Source organism: Vigna umbellata, chromosome 1 (genome assembly GCF_029865625.1).
Source record: "Vigna umbellata cultivar VRB3 chromosome 1, Vumbellata_1.0, whole genome shotgun sequence".
Lineage (NCBI taxonomy): Eukaryota > Viridiplantae > Streptophyta > Magnoliopsida > Fabales > Fabaceae > Vigna > Vigna umbellata.
The window spans coordinates 28012615-28029873 of NC_142165.1; the positions used below are offsets into that span (position 1 = coordinate 28012615).

Consider the following 17259-nt stretch of genomic DNA (forward strand, 5'->3'; position numbering starts at 1 on the left):
GAAAAATGTTTGTGATAGCTTGATTGGTACACTACTAAACATCCAGGGAAAAACAAAAGATGGAGTGAATGCGCGTTTGGATTTGGTTGACATGAAGATCTAAGAAGAGTTGGCACCAAGAGAGATTGGTAAACGTACTTATTTGCCCCCTGCATGTTACACAATGTCCAAACAAGAGAAGATAAGTTTTTGTCTTTGTTTAAAGAGTATCAAGGTACCACAAGGATACTCTTCAAATATCAAGAGCTTAGTGTCAATGCAGGACTTAAAGCTTGTTGGACTGAAGTCTCACGATTGCCACGTCTTAATGCAACAGTTGTTACCAGTGGCAATTCGTGGAATTTTGCCCAAAAAAGTTAGGCTGACCATAACTCGATTGTGCTCATTTTTCTCGTCAATTTGTAGTAAAGTCATCGATCCTACAAAGTTAGATGAACTTCAAAGCGAAATTATCATCATCTTGTGTCAACTAGAAATGTTTTTCCCTCCATCCTTTTTTGACATCATGGTGCATTTACTTGTTCATTTGGTCAGAGAAATAAAGTTGTGTGGACCAGTATACTTAAGATGGATGTACCCTATTGAGCGTTATATGAAGATTTTGAAAGGGTACGTCAAAAATCAATATCGTCCAGAAGGTTCGATGATTGAAAGATATATTGCTGAAGAAAGTATTGAGTTTTGCTCTGAGTATATGACTAAAGCAAATCCGATAGGAGTCCCTCGGACATCATGGTTGAGTAGATATTCTACAAGTAAAAGCATCCGAGGTGTGAATGTGGTGACGAAAAGTCGTGAAGAATTGATGCAAGCACATCTATACATATTAAACAACACAGATGAAGTGATCCCATTTTTGGAAGCTCACAAAGCCGTTGTAAGGGACAAGTATCCACGACAATCAGAGAAATGGCAGTTGCTGGAGCATAACAGAACATTCTTGTCCTGGTTCAAATCTGAAGTTTCGAAAGAATCACGGTCCTCGGAGACTTTGTTCTGGTTAGCAAATGGCTTGAAGTTTGATGTTGTATGTTGTACAGGATACGAAATTAATAATTGCACATTCCATACGGAAACTTTGGATGATAAAAGCACAGTACAAAATAGTGGCGTCAGTCTAGAAGCTGAGTCGCTACAGTTTTCCACATCCAAAGATCAAAATCCTATAGTTGGTTCCATGAGATACTATGGTAGAATTGAAGAGATATTTGAAGTTGATTACACTAAGTTTTCCGTTGCACTCTTCAAATGTAAGTGGATAGACAATAAGAGTGGTGTCAAAATAGATGAATCTGGTATGACACTTGTTGATTTTCGAAAGGTTGGTTATAGAGACGAACCGTTCATCATGGCATATCAAGCAAGTCAGGTTTTTTATGTAAAAGTCCTGCATCTGACCATTGGTATGTTGCTCTCCAAGGAAAAAGGAAAATTGAAGATAAAGAAGAGAATCTAAGTAATATTCATATCGTTGACAACCATCCATTTAAAACGACAATAAATTTGGATGACGACTCTCTAATTGATGATATACAAGCAATACGAGAAGATCACAATGAGGGGATATATATATGACCAATCCATATGATTATGTATGAATTTCATGTTTGTGTAAATATTTATGGCTTTTGTTAAATAATATATTGCACATTTTATAAGTGCTTTATTTAACCGTTCATCTTATTTATTGTGACAGATATATGGCTGAGTCACCTCATTCGTCAGGCGATGAAGTCCCCACCACTTCTAGACGGACGAGAGGAGCAACGAGGTTACGACAACTTATACTTAGACGAAATGCAGGTGAGAGGACACCTGTCATTATTGACGTGGTCACTGGAGTTGCATCTGGCCCAAATGCAGATGTATTTAGGTCTTACCTTGGGGTATTAGCACGTGATCGTATCTCTATACTTACTCCATCCTTTGACCATGTCTCTAAGGCTGATCGGAATCTCATCTGGCAAGATCTATTGGTAAGTTAAGCAATATTCCTCCAAATTCTATATTCAATATATTGATAAATCTGTATTGTGATAAGGTTATTACTTTCTTTGTTGCAGATAACATTTGATATGCCAAACGTCGAGAGCTTAAGGAATAGGTGTTTATTTGCAATTGCAGAACGATTTCGAGGGTTTAAGACAAAATTGACGTCTAGATATATATTTGGACCAAAAAGTGATGAAAATCCATGTTCCAAATATTCAGCAATTGACGAAGAAACATGGCGTCAGTTTGTAGAGCTTCGTTCTTCTGAGGCGTGGCAGGTAAGTGCAGTAAAATCATTCAATTCATCCTTCATAATTTTGTACCATGACAATTGTTTAATTTTGTCACAGGAAAAAAGGTCAAAAGCACAGGGAATAAGCGCTCAGAATAAAAATCCACACCTACTGTCTCGTGGTGGATATAGGAAGCTTGAAGAGAAAATAATGAAGCAGAAGTCAGATAGTAGACTTCCACTTTCTGAGGGTGATGACCCTCTTCCTCCTCCTTCACCACCATCTCGGCACGACAAGTGGAAGTTAGCCCGTATGAGACCATCGGGCTCCTACACTTCCGAGTCTGCCAGAGAAATATCTGAAAGAATTGTAAGATGTCATTTCTTATTATATTACATGAATTTTGTTATATATCTAACATGTATATTAAAAATCCTTTGAACTTTTGTTATGTGACAGGACTCCTTGGTTGAGCAGAGCTCCCAAGGTCAATTCACACAAGAAGGTTGTCAAGATATTCTTGTCACAGCTATTGGACGACCTGAGCACCCAGGACGGGTGCGTGCTGCTGGGACTGGCATAGGCATACGACATTTTTTTGGGTCTTCCTCGCGTCCATATTCATACGAAAAGATGAAGGACGAAATAAGAAAAGAGATGACGCAGGAGATCACAAAGAAGGTTCGAGCAGAGTTATATGATGAAGTTGCTGAAATGGTTGCGCGCCAGTTCCAGCAGCATTATGAGGATTATGGCAATCGTCCTCCACCATCTCCTGTAGCGGAACATGTTGTGCCCCCTACAGGTAAGGTTATTTATTTTTGCTTACTAAGTAACTTTTTGCATAAACTAACATTTAATTTGACAGGTAGAAGCGGTAAAGGAAGTTGCTCAGCTGCTGGTGTCCCAGGGGACGACATGGATGACACTCGTCCATGTGAGTTATATATTCTCTCTGATACTGGGACCATGCTAGTGGCTCGTGGTACAGTGTATGAGACAACCACTGTAGTGCATGGTGTACAGCTTGCAGAAGATGAGGTCAAGGTCACGGTCGATGAAGTTGTCATAGCGGATGCCGTTCTTCCTGTGCCTACAGATGAGTTCTTCACTGTGGAAGAAGCATTTAGGTCCTTTGTCGCCTGGCCTAGACATTTGGTTGGTCATGTATCTAATCCCCCGGTAAACACTCATACTATATACTTCTCAATTTTAATATTTACTTCTAATTGACGTTATAACAACCATTTTTGCATTTAACAGCAGATAGGTCAAGAGGGAAGTCCTAGACCGAAGAAGACTCATTTATCTGAGGATGACCCTCTTGGTGCGTTAGACGAGCTTGCTAAACTCATTTCAGAGGTGCCGATGAATGTACATTGGGATTCTACTACATTTGGAAGAGAAGCTCATATCCCATTGTACTTGCATCAGCAAGATGTAAGGGAGCTTGCGTCGAGGAGAGATGAAATTAATATTACACTCATTCAGCTGTGGATAATGTAAGTTTATGAAAACTTTTATATATACATGTATTTTATCAACTTACTTATATCATATTATTTCTTCATTTTAGGTATCTGTTTGATGTTAGTAACAAGAAGGGGTTCAACGATGTATATGGGTTCATTGACCCTTCTATGACTCATGAGAGAAATAAATTTGATGATATCCAGACATACATCACCACCTGCTTTGGAATGGGGAAGGAGATATATTTTCTCCCTTATATACATGGGTAAGTGAAGTTTGTTAACTTCAACACATTCATTTATTAATTTTGGTATATCATTCATAAGTTATTACCAATTTCAGGTGTCATTGGCAGCTACTTGTGATCTCCGTATCGGAGAACACGGCTGTTTGGTTTTGTTCATTGCATAAGTCTCCTCCCAACCCTTTTAGACATGTAGTATATTGGTAAGAATCTCAATGTCTGGTCCTTTTTTTTTATATAAATGTATGCTAAAAGAATTTCTTTTAATAGTTCCCTTGCAGCACATATGATGTTATCTGGGAGATCTACTGCTACAGCTAAAAAGCTTGCATGGGTTTCTCTTAAGGTTTGGTATTTTAGTCCATACTTTGTTACATTTGCTTCCATTCAAATGATGTTACTTAACATTTTATAATTATGATGATATATTGTAGTGTAATAGACAAATGGGGTCATATGAATGTGGTTACTACGTTATGTTTTGGATGATGACCAGCATTCGTGCACATTACACCACTGGATGGGAAACGGTAATATTTAGGTTTGAATTTTATGTTCTCTATATTTGGATTTCATATACACTAATTGAAATCATTGTACTTTATGCAGAGATTTAATAGGACTGCTTCAATTCCAGAGAAGTCAATCCAACTTGTGAGGAAAACACTTGCTAGATACGTAATTCATTTATATAATAGTATGTAGTAGATATTAGGATATACTAAGTTTTAAGTTTATGTTTCTAAGTTGTTTTATGCTTTTCTACGTTACTATAAATTCAACATGTACATTGCATTGATTTATGATTACATTTTGGATTGATTTATGCTTCTAAGAATTTGATTTATGATTCCATTCAATGTATTTTATGTTTTAATATGAATTTCATTTAAAATATACGTTTCTGTAATATTCTGGACTGTTCTGGATATAAAAAGATATGCAGGTCTGTTTCTGTGATTGGGAATGTTGCAGAAACAGACACCATTTTTTAAAAAAAAACGTACTTATATGCCTCGGTTCTGGTAAAAACCGAAGTCAAAAGCCCACTTACTGCCTCGGTTATGGTCAAACCCGAAGCAGAATGTGTAGCGGAGGAGAAAAAAAAAATGAATCTACTGCCTCGGTTTGGGCCAGGCAATAAAGTGGTACTTTATGTCTCGGTTACGGAGAACCGAGGCCTAATGTGCTACGAAAAAAATAAATTAAAAAAACGTTAAACGTTTATGCTTCGGTTAGAGATGAACCGAGGCAGTAGGGTTGGAGTTTATGCCTCGGTTCACAACCGAGACCAAAAGTGTTAGACTTTTTACCTCCCCTGAATATGCCTCGGTTCAGAAACCGCTGCCTATATACAAAAATAACCGCTGTCGTTTCCTCTTACTGTACTAGTGATACTATTTTGATTTTAATGTTATTTACTACGAGTCAAGAAAGTTCCTCATATTTTTTGGTAAAGGCTGTCAGTTTCCTTTTTATAAAAACAAGAATAAATACTTGTATGATATTATTTCGTTTATGTTAATCCCATCAAAATTATTCTTTGCAATGCATCCGCTTTTTGGGTCTATATACACGTATCTATACATAAAACAAAAACAAGAACAAAACATGCTGGTGTTCGGTTTAAGTTTACCTAATTCGAAGTTGAAGAAAGAGGTTAACCGTGATGTTTAATTGCCATATAAGAAAAAGAGAGAAAGTATTGTGTAGACTTTTGAGACCCCTAAAGATTCTTTTCATAGAAGACTCCTTTCATATGGCACACGAGTTCTAATTTAGGCCGCCAAGTCATAGTTTCTAAAACATTGATAAAATATTCTGCAGAACCAGATTTGACAAATATGAACGAAGGGTAAGCACGAATGTTTAATCGTATTATAATAAGGCACGTAAGAATTTTGACCGTTCAATATTGTCCACTCATAATATAAAAAACCAAATTAAACCAAATTTCTCATACAGAATTGTATCTATATCACATTTTATGCTTCTACATATATTCCAATTCATGAACGTTGCAACAAAATTCGCATAATCTTACTCCTAAAAATCTGTCAGGTTCAGTAAGACAATATCAGCGCATGGATATCACGTAGTCAAAGACTTAAAGAGATATGTTAATCAGGCACAAGGAAGATATATTAGATAAATTTTACTTAGATTTATAACAAATTGGATGGAAAAATTTATTACTTTATTTTCATATGTTAAAAAGTTAATAATATTTAAAATCATTTCAATCCACTCTCTATATTAAGAATTATTTCATCCATAAATATCCAATCAATCATTAAAAATAATATTTTAAAGCGTGAAAAATGCATTTTTGAAAAAAAAGAGAGTTAAATTTTCCAAAAATAAAAGATTAAATATAAATTTTTTAGAACATTTTAAAAAGATAAATTTAAGAAAGTTTGTAGTGAGAAAAATTGTCAGATTAATTTTGATCCACATATTGGATTTTACGGAAAAAGATTAATAAATCATTAACTATTTTTATAAAATTATATATATAAATTTGATTTAATTTTTCTTATATACTTGATAAATTTTCTTGTGGATATAAGAATTAAATGTTTTAATTGCTTTACCACCAGTAAACAATAATAGGATGTGCTTGGTACGTTATTTATTAGACAAACTTCTGTTTCTTATGATTTTTTAGTTTCCATGTATGATCGAACCTAACACAGGGATATGTTCTTATATATTCTCTCCCATCGCATAGAGACAATATGTAGCTGCAAAAACACATGGAATAATAGTATAAGAAAACTTATCTAGAAAGAAAATAACAGAACTTAATTGTGGAAAGCCGTCACCAAAGAATATGATTGAGTACTTGAGATTGCCAAAATAATAATTAAAATAATAATTGTTTGATCATTTTAAAGTGATTTTCACTACCTAGAATATTAAGAGGATATTGAGTCATGTTCAGAATTTAATTTTAATTATATTTAAAATTCTATACTTATAAAATTGTCTCATGATAACATGTCTAATACAATATTAAACTATGAGTACAAATAAAATGAAAAAGAAAGTAACAACTGAAAAATAATAAGAACTGCACAAATGTGACAATACTCTTAAAATGAACATTATGAATTTGATTTGTAATTATTGATTTATCAATAGTTTTAACATATATGCACTTTATTCAACCAACTAAGCTAAATTTCCTTCACTTTGTATGAATTGAGAGTAGGGATGCATAATACTTACATACTTTATATTTCTTTAATCTAATATGACGCTCCCTTTTATATACTAAATTGTGACACATTGATGGAATTATAATAGCTCCAACTAGTATTTGTTAAGATTTTAAATTTCAAATAAAATAAATAACAAAAATTGATCAAGATCACAAAAATATGACTTCAAGATTAATGATTTCTAAGTTACTTTTAACTTTAAAGTGAACAATAAAGTTATCCACTGTCTAATAAACTTAAATAGCAGGTACACAAACTAACTTATTAATGAAAACTCAAGTCATAATTTTAGGAAGAATTGCACTTGTATAATATACTAAGTATGTTTTGCTAAATAGGTTTTTATTTTTATCAGTTACAATTAATTTATGTATAGTCTCAAATTTTTTTAAAAGTGTGATGGGGATGTGGTTGTAAATATGATAAGAACTATTATGATGTGGCACATGTTCCAAATTCCAAGATATGGTAAAGCATAGGAATAAATTCTTAGGTGTTGAATTTGTTTAAACCCGAGCACGTAGGTATATGGACCCTCATGTTTCTTTTTCATGCACAGCAATTATGACTTTTCAACAATTCACTCACACAAAATATCTATCTCTCACCGAATAGAGTATCAATTAAAAGAAAATCGAAGTTGGTGAGAGAATTCAGCAACAAAACATACACGCAGATATGTCTATCAAGGTCTCCATATATAAATTATGAAATTCAGAAGTCCAACTCGTATCCACACGCTTTTGCCTCGTTCAAGTTGTTCAGAGATACATGTAAAATATATTCTGGTATCAATTTCAGCTTGCCAGTTAATAATTAATGTAATAGTAAATATATCTAACTTATTTTCTTATTTCAAACATCTATTTATAAGTTTCAGAATGAATTTTTAATTACTTGACTTACTTACAGTTTATAGTTTAAATGTAAATAATCATACTTTACCTTTAAGTTGATAAGTTTTAAAACTAATCTCCTAGAACACTTTGTACCGAATAATTCGATCCATGAACGGAGGTTTTGCTTGATGACGGGTTGGTCTGATTAAGATGTAATGAATCGTTCTATCTATGACCAAACAGACGGTTATACGGTATAATTTGAATTTAAAAAAAAAAATAAGGGTTGTCACATTATAGTTTTTTTATTGATTTCATTGAGAGAAACCTGTATGATTGTTAAATAGTATTTTGTTTCCCTAGTTGCATGTAATAAATGGTACAATGTATCTATTTTCCTTGGATTGTAATAGAATGACATGCTGAAAAGGTAGAATGAGATGTTACTGGTTAAACTTTGAGGTGTAATCAACTAGCTGATAGGAGTTGGAATTCTGGTTTGAATACATACTCAATATAACTCTAAATTATATGAGATATGTTTTGCATGGACGTTTGCATAAGTGTTGTTGCATATTAATATTCTAAAAATTGGTTGTGTACAAAAACATGTTAACTTGTAAAATGTTAAATGTTGTAGTGTTAAGGTGTGAATAATGGATTCTGAGATTAGATTAAAATAATATATTTATTTTTTTATTATTGAAATAATATCTTTCTTTTGTTGAGACAACAATATTTGAGAAAAGCTAAATTGTCTAACAATCCATGTTTTAAAATTTATCAAATAATACTCGACGAAATATTGTTTATAGAAACAGGCGTCTAAATAATTGGATATGCCAAAGGACAAATGCTTAACAAATAAAATCATCTATATGAATCAACAAGACAAAATATACATAATGAATATTAGATTAATTTTGACTAAATAGATAGCATATGACAAAAATGCATACACTAAATGCTTATGTAGTTATATTCAAGTCACTCGCATCATCAAGCGTCTGATAAAGTAAATCATGTGTAATAACTAAAAAGAGGCTCTAGACTTTATCGAAAAATATATAGGACATAGTGTGTTGGAATAGAAGATAATCGTCCCACTAAGCAATTTTCTAGTTAAAACTTGCACCAAACGATATAAAACTCCTGACAGAGTTTATATACTCTATAGCGTCTAAACTAAATAACATGTATGATCCAATGATAAAACATCTAAGCGCTAACCTCGCTCAAACACAGACGTAAGTTTACACAAACACTCTTATAAGACAAGCGTCTAAAGAATATATCATCTACATCATGTAAATCAACTTGATAATAAACAATGCATTAATTAAATGATCTTAACATATGAAAATATATTTTGAGCACATAATGTGTTGAACGATCATCAACAGATAAAACATTTAATGTTATACGAAAAAGTGCTTTTTGTGTTTGCATACTTTGCTTTCTTTATATGTGCAGGAAATGACAACACTTAGCTTAAATCGCAAGCTCTGCATAAAGATCAGAAAGACATTGAGAGGTAAGAAGACACTCTTAGAATGTTTTATCAAAGTTTTTTGTTCAAGAAGATCATACAAGCCAGTTACCTGAAAAAGCTCTACTACTCTACGACGTAGACTCGAGTCTGACCAAGCGACTGAAAAAGTCTATGAAGCCTATCTTGATATCAACTTAGTATCCAACAATCATCTCTCGAAGTAACATATATAAAGAAGATCAATCAAAGAAGAAAATGGTTATTGAAGAAGATACAAAAAATAAATTAGAAATGAAAAAGGAAAAGAGAGAGTATGGTCACGAAAGATCATAGAACATCAACACTACTCTATTCCAATTCTCATATCATCTAATGATCTTCAACAAAAAGAAAAATGGTGAAATCAAGCTCAACCAAAGGAAAATATGAAGCAAAAGTTATCATCATATCTCGTTTTCTACTACATCTCCAAGCTTAAAACATCTGAAGCCTTCAGAATTAAAGGAAGAGTATAAGCAGAAGAGAAAATAAGAAAAGAGAGAAAGAACTACTTGAGCTCATATCGTCTAATGCTCCTAAACTTAAGAGAAGAAACCTCATGAGTTCATAGATTGATTTATATCTTTGTAATCTTCTCTATGAGAGTTTATTCAATTTGTATTTGTAAACAAACACCAAGTGTGTTTATATGAAAACACTCATTCTTAGTACTAGTTAGGATAGACTAGTGATGGAAATCCTCCTAGTTGGGTTGGTCCAAAACTAGAAGAAAATCCATGGAGGTGGGTGAAAGGATGATGGATGCAGAAGCTTTGGTGGACAAGGGAGTTAAGCTCACGGTTTTTTGGTGTTTATAGATGATGGAGCTATTGTTTAGTGATACTCTAAGAGAGGTTGGGCAAACTTTTGTAGGAAGGTGGCTAGAAGAAATGATGGGGAATAACATACCTAGAGAGAATATTCTAAATGGCATACAAAAGAATGGAGAGAAATTAAAAATGGAAAAGATTAGAGAAAAGGGAATTTATGACTTGAAGATGCGCCACTTGAAGGAGGCTCCAAGATAAGCATCAAAGGAGGACCACCACTTGCTTAAGCAAGATAAGGTCTACCCAAAGAAGGACTTTGGAGACAGAATACTATCTCAAAAGAGGATTGCAAATGTGCAAATCAACTCAAGAAATCAATTGATTCAAAGGTGAGTGTACAAAGGAGACCCCTAAGCCTTATTATATAGCCTTTGGAACGAGCTTGGATGCAAGATTTAGGAGATGTGGGACTTTAGAGTGAGGAGGCCGGCCAGCCAGTTGCTGCACGTCCTCTAGGAGATTTGAAGTCCCACATTGCTGAAATCTCTCCACTCCAAAGGTTTTATAAGGCAACTCGTTCTCCTATAGTTCAAAACATGAAAACTACCCATGCTACCTTGCACTAACGCCTAGGACGCCCATTTCCTCTCCTTTTCTTTTTAAGACCAAGCCATGGAAAGTCCCACATTGCTTGTTCTTAATTAGAAAGAAGAGTTTATAAGCGTTTATTCACAATAACTAAGAGAAAGAAATCAAAGAGGCAAATACACGCCTATGAAACCTATTCTACTTTTTTTTGTACAAATGTATAAAGAAGACAAGAAGTAAAATGATTTCCTTTAGCCATGCTTCTTGTCATCCTTTTATTCTCTTCATTACTTGACCCATCCATGATCACATCATCCCCCCAGGTTGGAGAGGATTCGACCACGAATCTGTGAAATCTGCAAAAGGAGAAAGATCTGCCACATTAAAAGTAGGATGTACAGTATAACTGTCAGGCAAATCAATCTCATATGCATTATCATTTATTTTGCGTAGGACTTGAAAAAGACCATCGCCTCTAGGATTGTGTTTGGATTTTTGTTGCGAAGGAAATCTATCCTTGCGCAAATGAACCCACACCCAATCACCAGGAGAGAAAGTAACCTTTTTCCTACGCTTATTGACACTAGATGCATGCTTTTGATTGGTGTGTTCAATGCACGTCTTAACTCTATTATGCAAATCTTTAATGAATTGCGCTTTGGACACACCATCTAAGCACATGGACTCAAGGTTAGGAAGGGGAAGAAGATCCAATGAAGTGAGGGGGTTAAACCCATAAACAATGTGAAAAGGAGAATGAGTGGAAGTAGAGTTGACAACCCCATTATAAGCGAACTCAATATGGGGTAGCAACTCTTCCCACTGACGTGGATTGCCCTCAAGACAACATCTCAACAATTGTCCCAAAGTTCTATTAGTCACCTCAGTCTGACCATCAGTTTGTGGATGACAAGTGGTAGAGAAAAGAAGTTTAGTATCCAACTTGTTCCACAAAGATCGCCAGAAATGACTAAGGAACTTGAAATCTCTATCAGAAACTATTATCTTAGGTAAACCATGCAGTCGGACAACCTCTCTAAAGAATAAATTAGCAATGTGAACAACATCATCTACTTTGTGACAGGGAATAAAGTGTGCCATTTTTGAAAAACGGTCCACTACCACCAAGATAGAATCCATCCCTCGCTGTGTCCTAGGTAAACCCAAAACAAAATCCATAGAAATGTCAACCCAAGGACTACTAGGCACAAGCAATAGGAATGCATTGATTACAAAACTTAGCTACATGTTTATGCATATGCGGCCAATAAAAATGCTCATGAAGAATAGCTAAAGTTTTTGTAATCCCAAAGTACCCCATCAAACCTCCCTCATGTGCTTCCTTAATTAAGAGAAGGCGCAATGAACTCTTGGGCACACAAAGACATTTATTTCTGAAAAGAAAGTCATTGCTAAGGAAAAAATCCTTGTGTGGTCCATGAGTGCATTGTTCAAATAAAGAAGAGAAATCACTATCATCTTGATACAATTCCTTTATGTGATCAAACCCAAGAAACTTGGTTTCAAGAGTAGTCAAAAGAGTATGTCTTCTTGATAGTGCGTCCGCAACTACATTAGAAGAACCCTTCTTGTGTTTGATTACATAAGGAAATTGTTCTAAGAATTCCACCCACTTAGCATGTCTCTTATTGAGTTTGCCTTGGCTTTTCAAATGTTTTAGAGTTTCATGATCACTATGGATCAAAAACTCTTTTGAAAGTAAGTAATGTTGCCAAGTTTGCAAAGCTCGAATGAAAGCATTTAATTCCTTATCATAGGTGGAATAATTTAACTGACTCCCTTTAAGCTTCTCACTAAAGTAAGCAATAGAGTGTTCTTCTTGAAGAAGCACAACCCCAATGCCTACATTAGAAGCATCACACTCAACTTCAAATGACTTAGAAAAGTCAGGCAAGGCTAAAATGGGAGCATGAGTTAACTTGTCTTTAAGAACTTGAAAACTCTTTTACTGCTCATCTCCCCACTTAAAACCTACATCCTTATTAACTATGTCACTTAAAGGAGCGGCAAGAGAAGAGAAATTAGGCACAAAGCAACAGTAAAATCTGGCTAGACCATGAAAGCTCCTCACATCCTTGATATTTTGAGGAATATGTCATTCCCTAATAGCATCAATTTTGGAGGAGTCGACTTTAACTCCTTGGGAGCTAATAACAAAGCCTAGAAAAACTACTTGCTCCATGCCAAAGATGCACTTCTTTAAATTAGCAAATAATGATGCCTCCCTTAAGGCTTGAAGAACACTCCTAACATGCATGCAGTGATCATCTAGAGACACACTATAAATGAGAATGTCATCAAAATAGACCATGACATATTTGCCTATGAAAGGTCTTAGAATATGATGCATGAGACGCATGAATGTGCTAGGAGCGTTAGTCAAGCCAAAAGGCATGACAAGCCACTCATATAGACCAAACTTGGTCTTAAAAGCGATTTTCCATTCATCCCCTTCTTTGATTCGAATTTGATTATATATGCTCTTAAGATCAATTTTGGAAAATATGGTGGAATCATGAAGCTCATCTAATAAATCATGGCTTAAATGCTTACTTAGTCCCCATGTTGGGAGGCAATTTTCTGTTTAGTACCCGGTTTTAAAAATGTAGGCATTTGGTACCTATGTGTTAAAATTTGTATCAATTATATCCTATCCGTTATGTTGTAAGGAACGACGTTAAATGTTGAATGATGTGGAAATAACTTATCTGACCTGGAAAAAGATTATTTTAAACCGAAGGCAGGTATGAAAGGGCAGGTATGAAATTAGAATAAATTGAAGGCTAACGTGCTTGCCCTAAGACATTGATGTCGAAGGAGCTTAGGTGAAGGAGCTCAGGTGAAAGAGGTGAATTGAGGTGGGGGTGGCCTTCGTTGTTTGGTTGGTGTGAGGTGGGTGCCCTATGTTGAGGAACTATTGCTGTTGTTTTCTGAGGTGAAGGAGGTCGCTGAGGTGGGGTGTCCTTCGTTCTTTCGTTCGTGTGAGGTGGGTGTCGTATCGCTGTTGTGTTCTCTGATTTTGGTTCATTTTTGGGGTTTGGGGTTGTTTTGTTGGTGTGGACGACGACGCAATGTCAATGAATGACTGTTCGTCTTGGTCACGGGGGAGCTCTCGTGGTGCTTCATCAAGAGGAATGCTTGGCAGCCAAATATGCTATTGTGGAGAGGTTGCCGTATTCAGAGTCGCAAAAACTGCTAAGAACCAAGGCAAGCCTTTTTGGGGCTGCCCTAATTACAAGGTTTGTTCCCTTCGTTGTGTTTTTTATTTTCGGATACATTTATTTGGTTTTTGCTGAGATCATTTTGGTTGGATGTTTTGTACAGCGTTGTCGAAATGAAGAAGTGCGAGGATGTAATTTCTTCAAATGGGCCAGTGAAGATAATGTTGATGAAAGGGATACTACAATTGGGTGGCAAAGGAGAAAGATTATTAATTTAGAAAAATCACTTTTGGTTTGTCAGAGAAGGGAAAAGGTCTTAATCTGGATGTTATGTTTGATGGGGTTGATTAATATCGTCTTTGTATGTTTTGTGATGAAGAAGTTAGTTAAATTGTAATGTTTCTTTGACACTAAATATGAACGATAATCTGGATGTAATGAGATTGTGCTTGTAATGCCATTGTATTTAATGAAGAAGTTGGTTATATTAGAATGTAATTTTCAGAGAAGCCAATGAAATGAAGTTTGAAATCAGAGAAGCCAAATTAATATGTCTATGAGAATACATTAAATATAATAAAGTTTGAAATCAGTGATGCAAAATGAATATGGCTACAACAATTACAAAAAATATAAACAAGTTTCAAATCAGAGAAGCCAAATTAATATTGCTATGACAATAGAATATGACAGAACCCAAAATGTTAATCCAAAATACGTGACAAAACATCACATATCATCGAAAATAGTTCAGATATCATCCAAAATGTAAAATAGTTCAGATATCATCCAAAGTGCAAAATACACGACAAAAAACAATCTAAAGTTGTACATATCCAAAATAGAACAAAGATGTACTTAATGTTTGAAAGTACAACAATCTAAAGTTGTGCTGTGATTTCATCAGTCTGGGGTTCTTGAGTTATCTGACTTGCTTGAGTTGGGTGTGGTATAGGTTCTTCGTTTGATTGTTGACTTGGTTGAGAAGGGTGTGGGTGGTGTTGTTGTTCACGTCCTTGTGGGCAATTAGTTTTTCTATGCCCAAGTTGTCTACATATGGAACATCTCTTAGGGATTCCTTTTTGTCCAAGTTGTGTATGATCCTTTTTTTGCTCCCAACTCTCGAGTCTTCTTTTCTTTCTTGGTCTACCTGGCAAGACCCGTTTTGGTTGAGGCAAAATATCAGGATTTGAAGTCCTTTGCCAAAGATGAGGTCCATTGAGAGGGAAAATGATTGGAATGTATGTTTCTTCATACGTGGAGGTTCTGAACCAGTGCGGGATGAACTCTTCTGGATTCATGTTCAAAAACCTCATTGTTGTGACTGCATGACAACAGGGAATTCCTGATACACTCCACTTTCTACAGCTACAGTCTCTTTTCTCTACATCAACGACATACTTTTCACCTATGTTGGATGTATGGCAGATCTCAAATATTTGCATCCCTGACCAACTGCAAAATCATAAACAATGAATGTTAAATGGAAACAGTATAAACAACAATAGTAAAGGAAATAAGTAGTTGTCATACTTTGGTATCCAATATTTTGTGTTCTGTAACTCTTTTTGTAGCCTCTTTTGAATTTTGGGGCAAATGAGACCTTGAAATCTACTTATCTTCTCTCTATTGGATGCCCACCTCTTCATCAAGTATATACGAATCTCTTCTAACATTGTTATGATTGGTTTCCCCCTTGCATCTAAGATGACACTGTTAAATGCTTCTGAAATGTTATTAACAAGTGTGTCACAAACAGGTCTTCCTGTAAATCTGGATCTAGACCAAAATCTGCAAAAAAATATGAAGTTAAACATTTGGAAAAGAAACAAACATTTACAAAACATGAAACAACAATTACAGTTTTGAATACTAGCCTGGGTGGAATAACTATCAAATGTTTGAATGCATCTTCATTAACGTCCTTAATTTGTCGCATCACTGACTCCCATGCTTGAGGATGTGTTGATGATGCTGCCTTCCATAGTAATTGTCTCAGAGCTATGCCACCAAATTTCTTCCTAAAATTTGCATATATGTGCCTGACACAAAAACGTTGGTCCACCCCAGGCAAAAGATTTTGTAAAGCTGGCAGAAGTCCCTATCACGGTTAAAAAAAGAAAGTATGAGTCTTAAATTTCCATCGTCATCAAAGTAATAAATAAAAGTTACACAATTACTTACTTTCTGTTGATCTGATACAAATGTACACCTTGAACAAAAGCCCCCACCTCCAAGATCATCAATTAACAATTCCAAAAACCAAGTCCATGTTTCCTTATTCTCTACTTCAACAACAGCATATGCTAACGGACACATCTGGTCATTGCCATCTCTTCCAACAGCAGTTAAAAGTTCACCTCCATATTTCCCTTTTAAGAAACAACCATCCAAATGTATAATAGGCCTACAACATACAAAGTTGTCCTTACATGCTTTGAAACACACATACATTCTCTTGAATATGGCCTTATCCTCAGTTGGTTCTACATTAACTTTAATTGTTGAGCCAGGGTTTGATCTGAGTAACTCGTGTGCATAATCAAATAGTCTTTCATATTGTTGTTCGAAACAACCATCAATGTTGGCGGATGCCATTGCTTTTGCCCTACTTGTTGTAGACCTAGACACACCAATGTTATACTTTTTACAAAATTTATTGTGCAGGTGTTTCATATTGATATCCGGATTTCCTTTCATGCTCTTCTCTAACCTCCCACTTAACCATTTAGAGGTAACTAAACCAATTTTGAATTCCCTACTGCATGTATGACTGTCTACAATTTTCCTTAACTGCCATGTACGTTGGCTACTCCTATATCCACAATATGCATACCATGGACATTTTCCTTGTGAACCAATACATTTGACGCATATTCTTCTCTTGTCATTCTTAGAAATCTTCAACTTCCTACCGTTATGTACTCCATAAGTTCTAATTGCATCAGTGAAATCTTTTTTTTCAGGGAAGTATGTTCCCAGTTGCCATTTATATTCTTTCATACTAACTGGCTCTGAGAAGATCCCAAAATCTCCATATCGAGTTGTTTCATTATCTGACTCATCACTTAAATAAATACTGCCACAACTATCAGATTCCCACTCACTATCAGATAATCCCCGGGCTTGTACATGCTTATTTGGAGTAGGACATCCACTTCCTGTACCCACTTCAACAAACAA

General features: G+C 35.1%; 1 protein-coding gene across 1 annotated transcript; it reads left to right on the forward strand.

Moving 5' to 3' along the window:
- Positions 1 to 1700: 1700 nt before the first annotated feature.
- On the forward strand, positions 1701 to 3097 carry LOC148205052 (uncharacterized). Its single transcript, XM_088100898.1, has 5 exons — positions 1701 to 1976; positions 2064 to 2270; positions 2343 to 2594; positions 2685 to 2827; positions 3094 to 3097. Exons 1-5 carry the CDS (start codon positions 1701 to 1703, stop codon positions 3095 to 3097), a joined length of 882 nt encoding a protein of 293 aa, XP_087957024.1.
- Positions 3098 to 17259: the final 14162 nt, after the last annotated feature.